This window comes from Eumetopias jubatus, unplaced genomic scaffold (genome assembly GCF_037043125.1).
Source record: "Eumetopias jubatus isolate StellerSeaLion01/CBP00866 unplaced genomic scaffold, mEumJub1_p1.0 scaffold_12, whole genome shotgun sequence".
Lineage (NCBI taxonomy): Eukaryota > Metazoa > Chordata > Mammalia > Carnivora > Otariidae > Eumetopias > Eumetopias jubatus.
In genome coordinates this window covers 77,337,114-77,353,753 of record NW_028274818.1, presented here as the reverse complement: position 1 = coordinate 77,353,753, position 16,640 = coordinate 77,337,114, and the positions used below count along the sequence as shown (strand labels likewise).

The 16,640-nt window shown below is 45.2% G+C and overlaps 1 protein-coding gene across 1 annotated transcript in view; it reads left to right on the top strand.

The window, feature by feature from the left end:
- Window positions 1-16,640, top strand: part of GRIN2A (glutamate ionotropic receptor NMDA type subunit 2A) — a 363,258-nt gene that overhangs the window by 843 nt on the left and 345,775 nt on the right. The window contains exon 2 of the mRNA XM_028117634.2: window positions 669-1,100. Coding sequence (XP_027973435.1) covers window positions 687-1,100 — 414 coding nt within the window. The 5' untranslated portion in view covers window positions 669-686. The remainder of the gene's footprint in view (window positions 1-668; window positions 1,101-16,640) is intronic.

Genomic DNA, 16,640 nt, shown 5'->3' with positions numbered 1-16,640 from the left:
CCCCAGGCACCCCGGACCCTGGGGCGCACAAGTGAGTGTCCTCACTCCGGTGCACTGGGGGGGCACCCTCCAGGAGAGGAGTCCGGTCTGCAGCGGGTGCCCGGTGGAGCCAGGTCTGTGCTGCACCTGGCAGGTTCACAGGGGGCGGGGTCAGTCAACTAGCCCAGCGCGGAAGTGGGGCTGCGGAGTCTCTACACCGCCTCCGCACGCGGGGGCTGGTCTGTAATTCGCTCCTCGTGAGCAGGGGGCGGGGTCGGTAACTTGGTCAGCACTAGGCAGGTGGGAGAGGGGTGGGAGAGGAGTGGGTAGAGGGTTTGCTGTGTGTGCCTACGCTGAGGGGCTGGGGTCCACAGCTAACTTGGGGGTGTGGTGGGAGATGTGGGCAGAATTAAGTATGGAAAAGAGGCCGGAGACGGGGTGAGAAGGAGGTTGGATGCAAAGATGAAGTTGGGGACAGGGATGGAGAATTAGCTCGGATTGAAGTTGTGGCTAGAGTTGGATTGAGGGATGTGGATGGCATCAGGAATGGGGAATGGAGTCAGTGACTGTCAGCTTGCTCTGGGGATGGGCTCTATACCTGGCTCCTAGAGCCAGGGGCTGGGTTAGTAATCCTTTTCGTCCAGATCCCTTGCTCACCGCTGCCCTGACTCTCCCTCTCCGCCTTACAGGGACCGTAAGTGGCGACTATGGGCAGACTGGGTTATTGGACCCTGCTGGTGCTGCCGGCCCTTCTGGTCTGGCGCGGTCCGGCGCAGGGCACGGCGGCGGAGAAGGGTCCCCCGGCACTAAACATTGCGGTGCTGCTGGGTCACAGCCACGACGTGACGGAGCGCGAACTGCGAAACCTGTGGGGCCCCGAGCAGGCAGCAGAGCTGCCCCTGGACGTGAACGTGGTAGCCCTGCTGATGAACCGCACAGACCCCAAGAGCCTCATCACACATGTGTGCGACCTTATGTCTGGGGCGCGCATCCATGGCCTTGTCTTTGGGGACGACACCGACCAGGAGGCCGTGGCTCAGATGCTGGATTTTATCTCTTCACAGACTTTCATCCCCATCCTGGGCATCCACGGGGGCGCATCTATGATCATGGCTGACAAGGTAAGTCGGAGAGGTGATAGGCTGCAAGGACCCGGGAGTGTGCCAATCATCCCACAGCCACCACAGGTCTTTGGGAGCCTCTGGTATCTATTTTGATCTGAAAGAGGGTCGTGGTCCTGGTGAGAGCCAGGTCCTGCCTCTCCAACCCAGAAATGGATGGAAATGCTTTTTACCTTGGTTCTGAGAGCGGGGTACTCAGAGGCACCTTGAGTGTGCCAGGAAGAACTCAAGAAAACGCAGATGTGTAATGGGGTGGTGGAACACTTGGAGGTTTCCAAATAGTGCACAGAGGTGAGCCTGGGGACACTTGCAACACTATGGCTCATGTTTCTATAATATCACTTTTACCCGATTTGTGGGAAAATGTCAATTCTTCCCTCCGTGGTAAGTGACTAAAACTATTTTTACAAACGATTAAATGTGGGCATGTTATGGAATAGAATGCATAGTTTTTAGGTAAAGCACAAAAGGCCAGAGAAATGTCATGTTTCCACAGACGGTCTACAGTTGGGGGAAGAGGGGTAGAGCGTTTGAGAAGCCCTGGGCTGGAGGTGTCCAGGAGGGTGTTCCTCTAAGGAGTGAGTAGAGAGAACCAGCCGCAAACCCTGAGCATGGAGGGCCTGGCATTTTCCTACATGTTGCCTAGTGTGGCTGATAGGGGCCCATGGAGGGGTTGCCTCCCCAGGATGGGTTTTGGTAAGAAGTTGGAGAGTGTCCTCACGAAATAAGGTGTGTCCACAGATCTTGGCTTAGAATGAGAGCTCAGGTCTTTCTGTGGACCCTCTGAGAGAGTTGGTTTGGGGAAGAGGAGAGAGAGAGACTTCCAGACTGGAGTGAGATGTTATGAGGGCCTGATTTGAGGGTCATGCAGAAGCGGAGGGATGGAAGAGGGTCAGAAGGGAGAAGCAAAGTGAGGAAGGAGAAAAAAATGGAGTCATGGGTGCACTGTACCTCTAAGCCCCAGGAAAGGACTGGGGTGGGGTAGGAAGGGGAGGAGGGGTGCGTGTCCTTGTGTGCCATGGTCCTCAGCCCTGAGACCTTCTTGGAGTGTGTTCCTTCGATAGCAGGAGACATCCTAATGGAGCGAGCAGACATTTGTCAGAGCACTTTCTTTCTGATGCTCTCAAAGCACTTTTATATTCATCAAATCAGATTCTGCCTCTGCTTCAGCAATTCCCACCAGCTCCTTTGGGAACAGTATTAATTCTTTCAGTTCTCTTGGGCTGCAGCACATTCAGCCGAAGTATACAACCGATGCAGTATCTTATTAAACATTCATTATAAATGGTTTGCAGGCTAGCAGAATTTCTGCGTGTGGCTGAACATTTTCCTAGCCACCTCTCGGTTTTGGGGGGGCTCCTTTCTTGGATAAAAAAAGTAGGGAATAGCTGTGCCCTGCCACCAATTGTTCGAACTGGGAAAGGTCTTGGAGTCTCCTAGAGCATCCTACAACTTTCAGATGAAGTGCCTGAGGCATAGGGGGCAGGTAATGACTTGGCCGAGGCCAAAAGGTGGGCAATGGAACTAGAACTCAGTTTTTTATTCTCAAGCTGTGATCTCACATTCCAGGAAATTAAGCCTATCCTTTAACTTTGTCATCCCATCTTCAAGAAGGTCAAGGAATTAATCTCATTTTATAGGAGGTTCTAAGCCATGGCGAGGTACAGTGAATCAGAGCCTAGGGCTCGTGCATAAGGAATGACCAGCCCTCTGACGAAGGCATGAAGAAGAACTACAGTTTCTAGCAGGGGTTTGCAGTGTGATTTTGGGATCTAGATATTACCACTGACCCCTCCTCCCTTCTGAAGTTTTGACCAAAGAAGCAATACGCAAAAGACAGTAGCCGTGTTGAAAGTCAAATGTATGGATTGACTAGGGTCCAGCATGATCAGTGGGGAAATCTGGTGAAATCTTGAGTTGGAGAAGGTGTCTTGAGGCTGGGAGGGCTGAGCTGGCAGGTATGTGGCTCAGGCCCTTACCTGACTTACCCATAGGACTGGAGGCAAGGGAGCGGGAACAGAGAGTGGGCTCATAGTTGAGCACTCATCTGATATACAGTGACCCCTGCCCACTGTGAATGTCAGGCTCTGACCTATTGGACCAGCAAGCTGCTCCTTCCTCAAAGGGGTATTAGAAAGGGAATTTTGAGGGTATGGGTGGAAGCATTCTCCTCTTCTGTAGAATGAAACAGCCTTATAGAGATTGGACAAGAGCTGACCCCACTTAATAGTACAGAAGGAAAAGGGAATCAGGAAATGGCAAAAGGAAGATGAGAAAAGACATTTTCAGAGAAATCAAGATTGGAGAGAGATTTAAGAGGGGATGAAGAGGAGAGGAACGAAAATTGGTTCGAAGATGGTGAAGGGAATTGGTTACTCCTCTTTGTTGTCGGGGCTTGCCAAATTGGTCTTGATGGCAGGGAATCAAAGAAGTGAGCGTGGATAATGTTGGAATATATGTTGGGCCCCATGTGTGGGATGAGCAGGTGATATTGAGAGGAGGCGGGTTAAAGAGTGGTTATTTTGAGAAACTTGGATGTGTTAAAAAAGAAGAGATTGTCTGAGATGTGGACAGCCCTTCCTCCCATTAGTAGCACATATAGTTGGCTAGTGCCTTTGCCACTTGTTTCTTTTGGAGCTGAACGCTGAATGCAGTTTGTTTGGTTCTGAAGAAGCAGCCATGAGACGTTGCCCAAAACTCTACCTTGCTTGGTTGAGTGTGCCAGTGGTGTTATGGCCACAAAGTCTGAATCTCCCCAAACTGAAAAGGCCTTTCTGCCTCCCCCTAAGATGATGTTCATTTGGTAAAGCCCAGAACATACTTGTGTTGTTTTCACTTCCAAATTGGTAAAATGATAGCTGATAGCGTCCCTGTGGATAAGAACGGTAGTTAATTTGATTATCAGGTAAATTGAACACCCACCGCCCCACCCCACCCCCCACCACCATTTTTACCTTTCCCTCAGTCTACTTGACCCATGGGAAAAAAAGCCTTATAATTGAAATGTGCTAAGTGGCAGATTTTTTGTGGTGTTAATTTACAATACAGATGTTAATTTTTCGTTCTATCAATGGGTGGTCTTGAAATATAATTAATTTAGAGGTGAAAATAATGGTTGATGTAGATGAAGTTCTAATCTTATCTTGGTTTGGCCATTTTGATCCTCTCCAAATGGAATACACTCTTGTTGCAGCAATAGCCCCTAATAAATCAGGCATATGCACTAGACCTTTACATTTCTGCTCAGTGTCCTCACATCCTCCACCCTCTCCTCCATTTCTAATGGCTCCATGGGGGAAAAGGCAAGGCTTGCTTAGATTTTAGCTACATCTATCCATGTCAGTTACTGCACGGGCTTCGCTTTATATGACGTTTCTATCCATACCTCATCTCCTCTACTGGAGTGTAAGTTCCTTGAGGACAAACTTTTTTTAAAAAAGTGTGTTTATGTGTATTTGAAATAACGAATACTCCTTCTCCACAGTTTATAAAAATAATGTTTCATTGTAGACTGCTTAGAAAGTATATTAATGTTTAAAGAAAAAATAAAGTTCTCCCCTCTAAGTTCTGTCACCAGGAGTAACCACAGTTGGACACGTGGGTCTATTTCCTTCTAAGCTCTATTTAGTTAGTTATCAGTTCAGGATTATTGTATATATGGGATTTTTTTTTTTTTTTTTGTACTTTGCACTCTGTGGGCTTTTTTTTAGTCAGAAGATCCAGGGTTTTCTTTAATTCCAGAAAAATCTCAGCCATTATGTGTTGGATGTTTCCTCTCCAACATTTTCTCTGTTCTCTCCATATGTAGTTTCTTGATCAGTCCTCCAGGTATCTTAAATTAAACATTTTTTTTTCAGTTCTCTATCTCTCTGTGCAGTGTTGGGAAGGTTTCGTCAGTTCTACACTCCAGTTAACCAGCTCTTTTTATTTGTATCTGGTCTCTTATTTTGCCTGTCTGTTGAGCTTTTAATTTCAACAGTGGTTCACCATGTTTCCAAGATAAATAATTGGCCCCTTTTTATACCTTCCTGCTTTTTGTGTTTTATAAAAAATTCTTTTCACTTTGTGAATGTAAATCCTTCCTCTGTCCCTTTGAGGATTAAAAAAAAAAAATACTGCAAAGTTCTTCTCTGATTGCTTTAGTGTCTTTTTTTTCTTCAGGTATGAATTCGTTCATTTTGTAGATTCTGATCATTGGATGTCCTCATATGTCCTCTTAATTTTTGTTTGTGAATTTTTAAGGTGATTTTATTATTTCCTCTGCCCTATGTCTGCAAGGGTATGTGCTTTTAAAGTAAAGCTCATGTCAACAGCTAAGCTCAGAGCTCTCTCCCTGCTCTATTATATCCTGTGGTGCAGGCTTGGGTTCCAGTTTCATGTAAGTTACTTCATTTTGGCTCCTTGCCACAGACAGGGGCATCCTTTTTGGCTGTGACTCCTAGCAGCATGATTCTGGGTTCAGTTTTGCCTCTTATCCCCTAGGCAGGTGTTGGGACCTCTGCTTCCATGGCTTATATTGAACCTATCCCCCATGAACCATGTGGCTTTGGTTCCTACTTGAAATTGTAGAGTCTCATCTTTTGATTCTCTTGTTTTCAGGGAGTCCTCTTTACCTTTGATCTGTGATTCCCTTTTCCTATTTCCAAGCAGTACTATGTAAATTTTAAAATATCTAAAGATTTATCTATAAATTCTGTGTCTTAGGAGCAGAAGAGGGAGGTTACTGAGTGTGTTCACTCTGATTTTGACCCAGTTATATTTCACATTCTGCTTTTATTTTTTTCAAACTTGATTATGTATTCATGGAATTTTCCCTTATTATTAAATAGACTTCTCAAATATTATTTTATTTTTTAAATTTTTATTTGTTTATTTTTAAAATAATTTTTAAAAAATATTTTATTTATTTATTTATTTGATGGGGTGGGGAGCACACAAGCACACACAAGGGAGTGGCAGGTAGAAGGAGAGGGAGAAGCAGGCTCTCTGCTCAGTAGAGAGCCGATGCAGGGCTCGATCCCAGAATCCTGGAATCATGACCTGAGCTGAAGGCAGATGCTTAACTGACTGAGCTACCCGGGCACCCCTCAAGTATGATTTTAAATAGCTGTGGAGTATTCTGTTTATACACAGTTATTGAAACTAATATTTTTATTTTTGTGCCTTTAGTAAGGTTGGTTTCTGGTTCACATGCGTGTTCTTTTGGCAACTTGTGCTGATTTTGCCCTTTGTGTTTGTTTCTTGGTAAATGTTTGTTGATTGAATGAATCAAGTTTTTGGTTCTGATGCCAGCTTGCTGCAGTTTCCAGATGAACTTACCACACTGTGGTTCAGGGCTTTCCATGTGATGTTTGTTCCCTAAATGCCAACTGATTACACAGGTGTGTGCCAAGTCTCCTCTTCTTTCTAGTGGGCAGATAATTAGTAGCCATCCTTGGGATTAACAGAGATTGGGGGGTTCCATACAAAAGGCCCGGATGGTGCTACTGAGTAATAGGTCATCAGCAGGAGGGGGAGCTTTCTCTTATAACGTGGCAGCTCCGGAGTTTGGCTGTGAGTGAAACATTGAAAGCTCATGGAAAGGGCAGACACGCACATCGGAATGTTGGTGGAGCCTACTCAGCTCCTGCTATGGAGGCATCGGGTAGTTCCTGAGAGAGTGGGGAGGCCTATCTTTAGCCTTTGTGATGAGGCATGTCAGATGCAATCATCTACTCCTTACATAAGTCATTGGAGAGCAAAAGGCATCACCCTGAGAGGCATGACTAACTTTCCAAGTGGCCCTCGGGGGTCATTGGTAATCACTTGGACTCTCAATAGCTGTGTTCTGGTGGGTTCGGAGGGGGCAGTGTTCATGTTCTTTTTGGTAGCCCCAGGTGGGAAGTGCTTCTCTAGATGGAGTGATGGGGGGTGGGTAAGGGGGATAAGGAGGGAGGTGGAAAGAGAGAGAGTGACAGAAGAGGAGAGGAGAGGGCGCCTGGGTGGCTCAGTTGGTTAAGTGACTGCCTTCGGCTCAGGTCATGATCCTGGAGTCCCGGGATCGAGTCCCGCATTGGGCTCCCTGCTCGGCAGGGAGTCTGCTTCTCCCTCGGACCCTCCCCCCTCTCATGTGCCCTCTCTCTCACTCTCTCTGTCAAATAAATAAATAAATAAAATCTTAAAAAAAAAAAGAAGAGAGGAGAAATACAAATAGAATGTTGGGTTTGTAATACAGAGTGATGGCTTCTGGTAAGGCCATCATGAAAACAAGAGGTTATAATGTCATTACCTAGTGTGTTTTGTTTGTCCTGCACTGCCTATTTATCATGCAAATTTGAATTAGTTGCCAGCATTAAAGTTAGGAGACAGCACATTTAAAAAAAAAATCTGAATTTCTTGCTTCATTGGAAAAAAACAGAAGGCCGGAGAACACTGGTCTCATCTTTCCCCTTGGCAGGCAGCAGTTGGTTGGAGATGACTAGCACCCCTACCCCCTTGGGCAGGTGCTCTTGCTTTGTTCATTTCTCCACTTGCCCACTTCACTCATTCATGGTAGAGACTTGGTGCTGAAGGCGCTGGGGTTTGAGATCCCCGAAGTAGGTGAAGAACATAGCTGGTCTTTATTAAGAAAGCCTTCCCCAGGGGTGCCTGGGTGGCTCAGTGGGTTAAGCATCTGCCTTTGGCTCAGGTCATGATCCCAGAGTCCTGGGATCAAGTCCCGTATCAGGCTCCCTACTCGGCGGGGAGCCTGCTTCTCTCTCTGCCTGCTGCTCCCCCTGCTTGTGCTCTCTCTCTCTCTCTCTCTCTGTGTCAAATAAATAAATAAAATCTTAAAAAAAAAAAAAAAGCCTTCCCCAGGCATTCTCCTTCTCTTCCAAGGGCTACTTCTTGGTAGGTGGCAAGTTCCTGATGTGCACGGGACCAAGCTTCTGGGTTCACTGCTGCCATCACTAGTCTACTGTAGCTCTTCTGAACCCACAGGCGTTAAATCCTTCTCAACACGATCCTCCAACAAACCCCTACCAACCAACTTGAGTCCGAGGGCCCCAGAAAACCTTGGACAAAAGACCTGAGGACCTAAATTCCATTTCCAAATAGCAGTGTGACCTGGAGAAAGGCCCTTCACGTTTCTGGGCCTTAGGTTCTCTTGGGAAACGAGGGTTGGGGTGGTATCATTTCTGAGGCCTCTTCCAGCTCTGAAAATTTTATTGCCTTTGAGAAAAGACCAACAAGAAACATACCAAAATGTGAGCAGTGGTTGTCTTTGAGGGGTAGACTCATGGCTATGTCAATCTTTGAAAAAATGTCATTCTAGCATGGTTAATAAGTTGAACCTTTGAGTTAGGTTGTCTGAGTTGAAATTCAAGCTTCCACTTACCAGCTGGGTGATCATGGGGAAGCTCCTCAATACCTCTGAGCCTCAGTGTCTTTTGTTTGTTTGTTTCTGACCCCAGCCTGCCCTCAGTGTCTTCATTTTTAAAAAGGAGACAGAAATAGTACTTCATAGAGTAGCTCAGTGCTTGGCTCATAGTAAATACTTACTCCAGGAATGCTCCTGGTATTGTGTCTGTATTTTGTAGCTTTTATTTTTGTCAAATGTGCATGCACTTTTTAGTAATGCTTTTTAATTCTTCATCAGAGAAATGATGAAAGGCTATGTGGGGATATGATGGTAAGCCCTGCAAGAAAGCGGGGATGAATCCTGTAGAACTCTGAGAAGTGGACAGTCCAACATGAACCGGTTCACATTTCCTTAATATGAACATGAAGAGGAATATGAATTTCCTGGGACAACCAGGCACTTTTAGTTCTGTAGACTTGTTGGGGGCTTTATCCTGGCAAACTGAAGGTAAATGTTGCCAGTGCAGAGATGACCTCGAGAGGAGCCGGTCTCAGTGAGCTTTGCAGTAAATAACTCCCCTGATCAGACCATATGTTTGCACCGGGCTTAGGGCTTCAGGGTGTGGACAGACACAGTTTCTCATTTTGTCTCTGCCAAGGATAAAATAACTCGGTGATAGCCCAGAGAACCTGGCAGCCCCAAAGGTATTTGATTAAAGAATCCTTAATGTCCTTATTCTTATGGTCTTATTTCATTGCCTCCTCAAGTTAATGACTGTGAATCCAACGGGTTTAGGCAAGGGGCTTAGATTCAAGAGGGACAATAGATTTTGATGTTAATATTTTGGTTGTCTTAACCAAACTGATTAAGATGTTGGGTGATGGAATTAAAATTCAGGACTGTCTCTCTGGATTGAAATGAGGGACCCATACTACAGACTGCATTGCAGGGTTTAAGAAGAAATGAAACTCTTGCAGGAAGGGGGAGATGTAGCTTTTAAACTTGAGAATGATTTTTGCAAGGGTCATGAACTGGTAGACTGCCTGCTGAATCTGCCTCAGAGATACATTAGTATTTTATTTCACTAATATAGTATTTAAAATGCTTGAATTTCAATGTCCTTGCTCCCTGTTATCTCACATCTAGCCAGATTCACCCATTTATGTTAATTGCATGGTCTCTGCAAGCATTTGAGATTGTGATCTCCAATCACAGGGATTTTGTTTGTTCGCTTGTTTGTTTTGGACCAGATACACAGCATTCTAAGTAATGAGATGGCTCTTAAAAAAGTGAAGGCCACATTTCTAGAAATATAATGTCCAAATCAAGAGAGGCGATAGCTCCATTATACCTTTTCTGTTGTCAGGAGTGCTTTCAGCTGCAAATAACAGAACGTTTGATCAATGGTGGCTTAAACAATTAAGACACATGGTTTTTTTGTTTAACAAGGACCCCCAGGTCTGATTTAGTGACTCAGTAACCCATCAAGGACTTGGGTCCTTTCCATTTTTCTATTTTGCCTCTCTCAGCTGTTGTTTCCTCTTGGTCACAAGATGGCTGCTTCTGTTCCAGCCATCACATCTTCGTACGCCAGCATTCAAAATGGGAAGAAAAAGGAGGGGGAAAGAAGCTATCTTCTAGGCCCTCTCTTCTAACATTAGAGTTGATGTCCCCTTACATTTCATTGGCCAGAACTGGGTCACATGCCACCCCTTGAACATCGCTGGTAGAGAGTAACAGTCAAGATTCTTTTTCAAGAATGGATAATTGCCACCGATGCAAAAATTGCTGCTGTTAGCAGGGGTGTAGGAGCAATGGCTAAGTGGTACAACTGATGATATGTCCAGCAAAACAAACACCATGATCTGTAGATGTGACTTTGTTTTGGGGGATAATATTTAAAGATGGATGTTGAAAATCTACAGTGTGTCCAGAGTCAGGGCCTTCAGGATTGCATAGGCTCTAAATGACATATGTTAAGAGTCTCGGAAGAAAATATTTAGAGAAGTTCAGCCTGGAGAAGTCTCAGAGAGGATATGAAAGATGGGCTGTTATGGGGTAGAAGGTTTAGGCTTATTTTTTGTTTTCATTGTTTTGGGGACAGAACTGAGGTCAGAGGATGAAATTATCAGGAGTAAAGTTTCAGCTTGATGTGAGGACTAAGCTTTGGCAATTAGTTTCCTGACGGCAGGCTGTGATGTTTCATAGAATAATGAGTTTCTGTCAGATGTGGCTGAGCCCAAGAGTGACTGCCTGTGTGGCAAGTTGGACTCCTAGTGGCAAGATTGGATAGGGTCATCTCTGAGGTACTTTTTAACTCAGAGACTCTGTACCTCTCAAGTCCTTGAATTTTTTTTTTTTTTAAATCCCCGAGTCCTGGTACTTTAGGCCCTTGGATTTGGCTGAAAACCAACATCCTCACTTTCTGCAAGCGTGTGAGTAATTCAGTATAAATTTGCCCAGCTTGGGGGAGGAATTTATGATCCCGGCATCATCACCTCAAATCCCCAAAGGACTTTACATCATTCTGAAGCGTGTACAGTATTTGAAAAGCAGAAAACCTATGTATATATCAACTCACACACATATATAAATATAAACATAAGTAGGTCAGCCGGTGTCATTTTTACTAGTGGGAATGTTTTTGGCTAAGAAGCACGACTACCAAAGATAATGTTTAGAATAATTGCCAAGGATCTCCAAATGGAGAGTTTTTGCTACTGCATCCAGTTAATCATGATTGCTTACTGAAGTATATTCACGTTTTTGCACACGTTATTGTAAGAATACTTTCATATCCTAAAGAGAGAGCCAGAACCCTCTCTGAATTTCCAGTTGTCAATTTTTTCTTTCTTGTCTGTTGTACTCCTGCATTGTGAGCATTTCCTTATGGCAGTAATGGCTCTGGGTGGTACTCATTGTTTACCTACTTCCTCTGTCTCTCCCTCACATCTTCCCAAGAAAAAAAACAAAATCCAGAATGGCTTTCCAAATGCTTTGTCTTTGCATTCCAGTTTTACAACATTCCATGTGATGGAAATGGATCTATTCTAATTATTTATTTATTAGAAGTAGGGTAAAAAAAATCCAAGTAATTATAATACAGGATTCAAGAGAAAGAATATTTGCTCAATTCATGCATGGCAGCTCCTCAGATGTGTTCCTCTACGTGGAGGTGACCATGTTACCCATTCAAGGAGGAAAAATATGAAATGGGAGTGGCAGCTTGTTGCCATTTGTAACTTTTGTGGGAGTTGGTATGTTACAAGGATCTTTTCTTCTTAAGTCTCACTGAGGTGGAAGAGGTTATTCATGTCCCCCTGGTCCTCAACTGTGCTTGTTTTCCCAAAACAAAATAAAAACTCACTCTAGAACATAAGATGACTCTTAAAATCACTGGCACCTCAAAGCAAGGCCTGCATACTCACCCAAGGAATATAAGATAATTTGGAGTGAGCTGGGGAGGGAGTCATTATCATTTTATACACTAATAAAAGCTATGGACCCGCCCCCGAGGAGTGCACGTTCATAAGCACGCATTCAACATTAGGTGCAATTGTTAGGGGTTCACAGATCCTCTGAAGCCCATTCCATCGACCTCCTTGGAATTTATTTATTGGCTTATTAATATGTTCATTCTTCCAACATTTACTGAGCCTCTACCCTGTGCCAAAATGTTCTGCACCTGTATCTGTGATCACATTATCTGCTTTGATGTGCTTTTTACTGGAAGGTAAAGCCCAGAGTGATGCATCTGGGATTGGGGTAGCTCCAGGGGTCTGTGGGAATATAGCAGAGGGGGCACCTCATCCAGAGAAGGGAGGGCGGGGGCTTGTCAGAGAAGGTGCCATGGAGGGCTGTGGTCTAGAGTCCAATTTGAGAGCTGCGGGCCAGAAGAGGCTAGCCTCCCACATCTCTGCCCCTGTAGGTCACATCCATCTGTGGCAGCAGAGGATGAGCTGCGGAGGGCAAGAGCCTGGCTCACGGAGGCCCAGGCGCCAACTCACAATCTAGGCCTGTCCCTCTCGTGACCGTGTTCCTCAGGCTGCCAGGCTTGACTGTTGTTTTGATAGCTCCTGAATTTTCCTCTGGATAGCAGTTCCCACAATCAAAACATTGAGCTTTTCACCGATTTCTGTTTTGTTGTCACAAATGGCTGGATGTCTCCTGCTCTATCTTGTGTCTTCCAAATTGGGAAACTCTAGCCAGAAAGAGGGAGTGGCATTTGAAATCCATATTGTCTTGCATGTCTGTAGTCCTAGGGCTGAAAAACAACATATTTTCTAGACGAATTGTTTTAAAGCTATTTGTCGGGCCGAGGAAATGTAATATTGGTTGAGTCGGGTGAATGGAGCCAGAACACGGGGAGAGGGTGCTCAGCTCTAGAAACTGACAGGTTTGCGGGACTCTGGTGTCAGGTGCCTGCAAGGCTTCCACCCACGGGATTTTGAAAGAGGCAGCGCCCCCGCCCCGCTACAGGTGAAGGCCCGAGCTTCACGGTCCAATTGCACTTGAGGCAATTGCTGTTGGTCTTGCCCTGGTTAATTGATACTGTTTTTTGGTACTATTGTTGTTTCCTTATTTTTTCGTTCCTTTGTAAAGCTCTTTGCCAGCATTCGAAGAAACACTTTTACCATGAAGAATTTCACACACACCCAAAAGGAGGGACAGTTGTGTGAGAGCCCTCCCGGCCCGTCCTCTGGCTTCAGCGGCTACCAAAGCATGACCAGCATGACGGCTCTTGTTTTAATTCCAGCCCCACCGCTGGGTCAGACCTCATGCATTTCACCTACAAATATGTCAGTGTACATCTCTAGAGGCTAAGGATTTCACACACTGTTGAAAAAGAACAGCCTCGGCTAACATAAAAGTAATCTTAACAGATGGACAATTTAGAGGACTTGAGAGATTGAAAGACGTAGAAAGAAAATAAAAATCACCTCTGATGTCACCAACCTCAGACAGCTACTGTCGCCATTTTGGTATATTTCCTTCTAGTCTTTTCTGTACCTGCTGTACAAACACATATATGTATCGATTATATAATTTCATGTATAGCTTCTAATTTACTTCCCATTCTCTCATGAGCATTACAGATTATTTGTAAGCATTTTTACCTGCTACCTTTTCCATTCTGTGGACCCATCATGATTTCCTCCATAATTTAGATTTCTTCATATTTGTTTTTGTTAAAAACAGCACCTCAGTGAACATCTTCATAATGAAATGTCTGAGTTGTAGATTATTGGGTTTTTTAAAAAAAGATTTTATTTATTTATATGAGAGAGATAGTGAGCGAGTGGGGGGAGGAGCAGAGGGAGAGGGATGAGCAAACTCCCCACCAAGTGCAGAGCCCTATGGGGGGCTTGATCCCAGGACCCCAAGATCTTGACCTGAGTCAAAGTCAGACATTTAACCAACTGAGCCACCCAGGCGCCCAAAGTGATTGTGCTAAAATTACTGGGTCACTGTGCACGAAGAATTTTAAGTTTCATGATGCATTCTGCTAATTGGTTTCCAGAAGGATTGGACTCCCGGACACTTTCAGTAGCTATGTTGAAGTACCTCCCTCACCTAACTCTGGCCCACCCTTGAAACAAAAGTTGTCCTGATTGGTTCCGTGGAAATGTTACCTCATTGTCTTAATTTGCATCTCTTTTATGGCACCTGCTGTGGAATATATTTTAATTTAGTCAGACTTTTATATCCCTAGGTGTTGCGCATCTTCACCTCTTTGATATTTCTCATTGTGTAATGGAAAACCTCAGAAAATGATGGATTCCAATATAAAGTACAGTGAAATAATTTGAATTTTAAAAAAATAATAAATATTTTGAAGCCTGGCAGGGAGTTCTGTGATTATTCATTCTTAGTCACCAGGCATTGCTCAGCCATTGTGTCTGTATCAATGTTGCTTCAAGAATTGCTTTACAATGTAAGATTTCCCAGCAGAAAATCATTTTGTGGGATTTGACTATTATGAGATGCCAGGAGGTGCGATTGAGAACCTCGACCTAGTGGGCCTGGGACGTGCTCGTGTCCTGGGCTTCGTGGTGAGCCGTAGGGCTGTGGAGGTTGTTCCTTTCTCTAGAAGAGCAAAGGCAGGGTGACGGTGTGACAGGAACTTCCCTGGGATCTGAAAGGGGTAGTGTGTGGGCAGCATGGAATAGCTGTTCTTTCCCATGGGGGGGGGGAGTGGAATGAATTTTAAATGAAAGTGGAAGCGATTTAGGACTGAAAGGAACAGGTGGGGGGGGGAATCTTCAAAATATTTAACTGCTAGTACAGAATAATCATTTGGATGGACTGAATGTTTGTGTCCCCCACCCCACAATCATATGTCGAGATCCTAACCCCAATGACATGGTGGCAGGAGGTGGGCCTTGGGAGGTGATGAGGTCATGAGGGTGGAGCCCTCATGAGTGGGATTAGTGCCCTGATAAAAGAGACCCCCACAGAGCTCCCTCACCCCTTCCACCTCATGAGGACACAGTGTGAGGGTGGCCATCTATGAACCAGGAAGTGAACTGTCAACTGTCATCAGTCACTGAATCTGCCCGTGCCTTGATCTTGGACTTTTAGCCTCCAGAACCGTGAGACATAAATGTCTGTTGTTAATAATCACCCCCCCCAACACACATACCCCCCCGGTGGCATTCTGTTATAACTGAGACAATCACGACCCAAGAGAGCAAACACCCCTGGAGCCCCCATTGGGTCTGGTGTCGGTCCTGTAGCACTGCTTATCGGAAGGGGGTGGGTTCCTGAGGGAGGGGCTGAGTGGCAGAGGGACTTGAAGACTCTGGAGGCTGTGGCCATTCACTATCAAAACCAGAGCATTTCAGCATATCCAGCAGAATGGTTGTCCCCGCATATATCAGCTGGACACCAGACTAGAATATGACTGATAACTCTAATATCTTCTATGCCAAAGTGTGTGCAGTGGGTTTCTCCTGGAACTGTCCAGAACAGGACAGACGGACAGAGGATGGCTGTTTCCTCCACCATAAGTCGCCTGTGCCATAGGTCACCTGAAATGGGGAGGTGGGGCTGAAAACATGTTGAAGCTCCCTTCCCTAAAATACGGAACAGAAGTGTGCCTTGTCCGCCTCCGCCTCTGAGCCCAGTGCCCCTCCCTTCTCTCCTGTGAGGTCATTGTCCACCCATTCCCTACAAGCACGCCGCCCTCCCCTGAAAAGAGACGGGCATGGAGCTGAAGCCAGCTTCTGTCCCCAGCCCCTTACCCTCTTGTCCTGCAGGGCAAGACCTTCCCAAGAAACTCCCATTTTCACTGGGATTGCATGAAAGGATATGTTTCAGTCTTTGGTTTTGCAGTGTGATGTGGCCATTTGTAGAAGTAAAAAAAAAAAAACCAAATAATAATAATCTTATAACTCAGTGGAAATACTTGGCAACCTAATGAGCTTTTTAAAGATCAATTTTCCTAACAGGACCATGGATGCGCCTTATTTGGGATCATGTAGTTGATTTGCTGTTAGTGTCTGTGGCTTCCCTTTCTCCTTCAGAATGGGAAATTCTCCATTCCCCATGCATAGAGGTTTTCAAATTCTAATGGTTCCTAGGGGAAAGGGCCACATCTCCGGTTTCCTCTGAGGGTGGGAGGAGACTGGGTTTGGAATTTATTGTTTGTGAGATTATGTGCTGAATTGTGTCGCCCTAAAAGTCATATACTGAATTCCTAACACCCAGTATCTCAGAATGTGACAGTACTTGGAATTGGGGTCTTTAAAGAGTTAATTAAAGTGAAATGAGGTTATAATTTAGGTTAAAAGGGCCCTAATACAATGACTGGCTTGGGGCACCTGGATGGCTCAGTTGGCTCAGTCCTGACTCTTGGTTTTGGCTCAGGTCATGATCTCAGGGTTGTGAGACAGAGCCCCACATTGGGCTCTGCACTGGGCATGGAGCCTGCTTAAGATTCTCTTTCTACCCCCCCGACTCATGCACACATGATCTCTTTCTCTTAAAAAAAAAAAAAGTATGACCGGTGTCCTTATATAAAGAGGTTAGGACACTGACATGCGCAGAGATAAGATCGTGTGGGGACACAGGGAGAATACAGCCATCTATACACTGAGGAGAGGGGCCTCAGGAGAAACCAGCCTGCCGACAGCTTGATCTTGGACTTCTAGCCTCCTGAACTATTGTATGAGCTGTCTGGTGGGTGGCACTCTGTTTTGGCAGCCCCAGCGGACCAG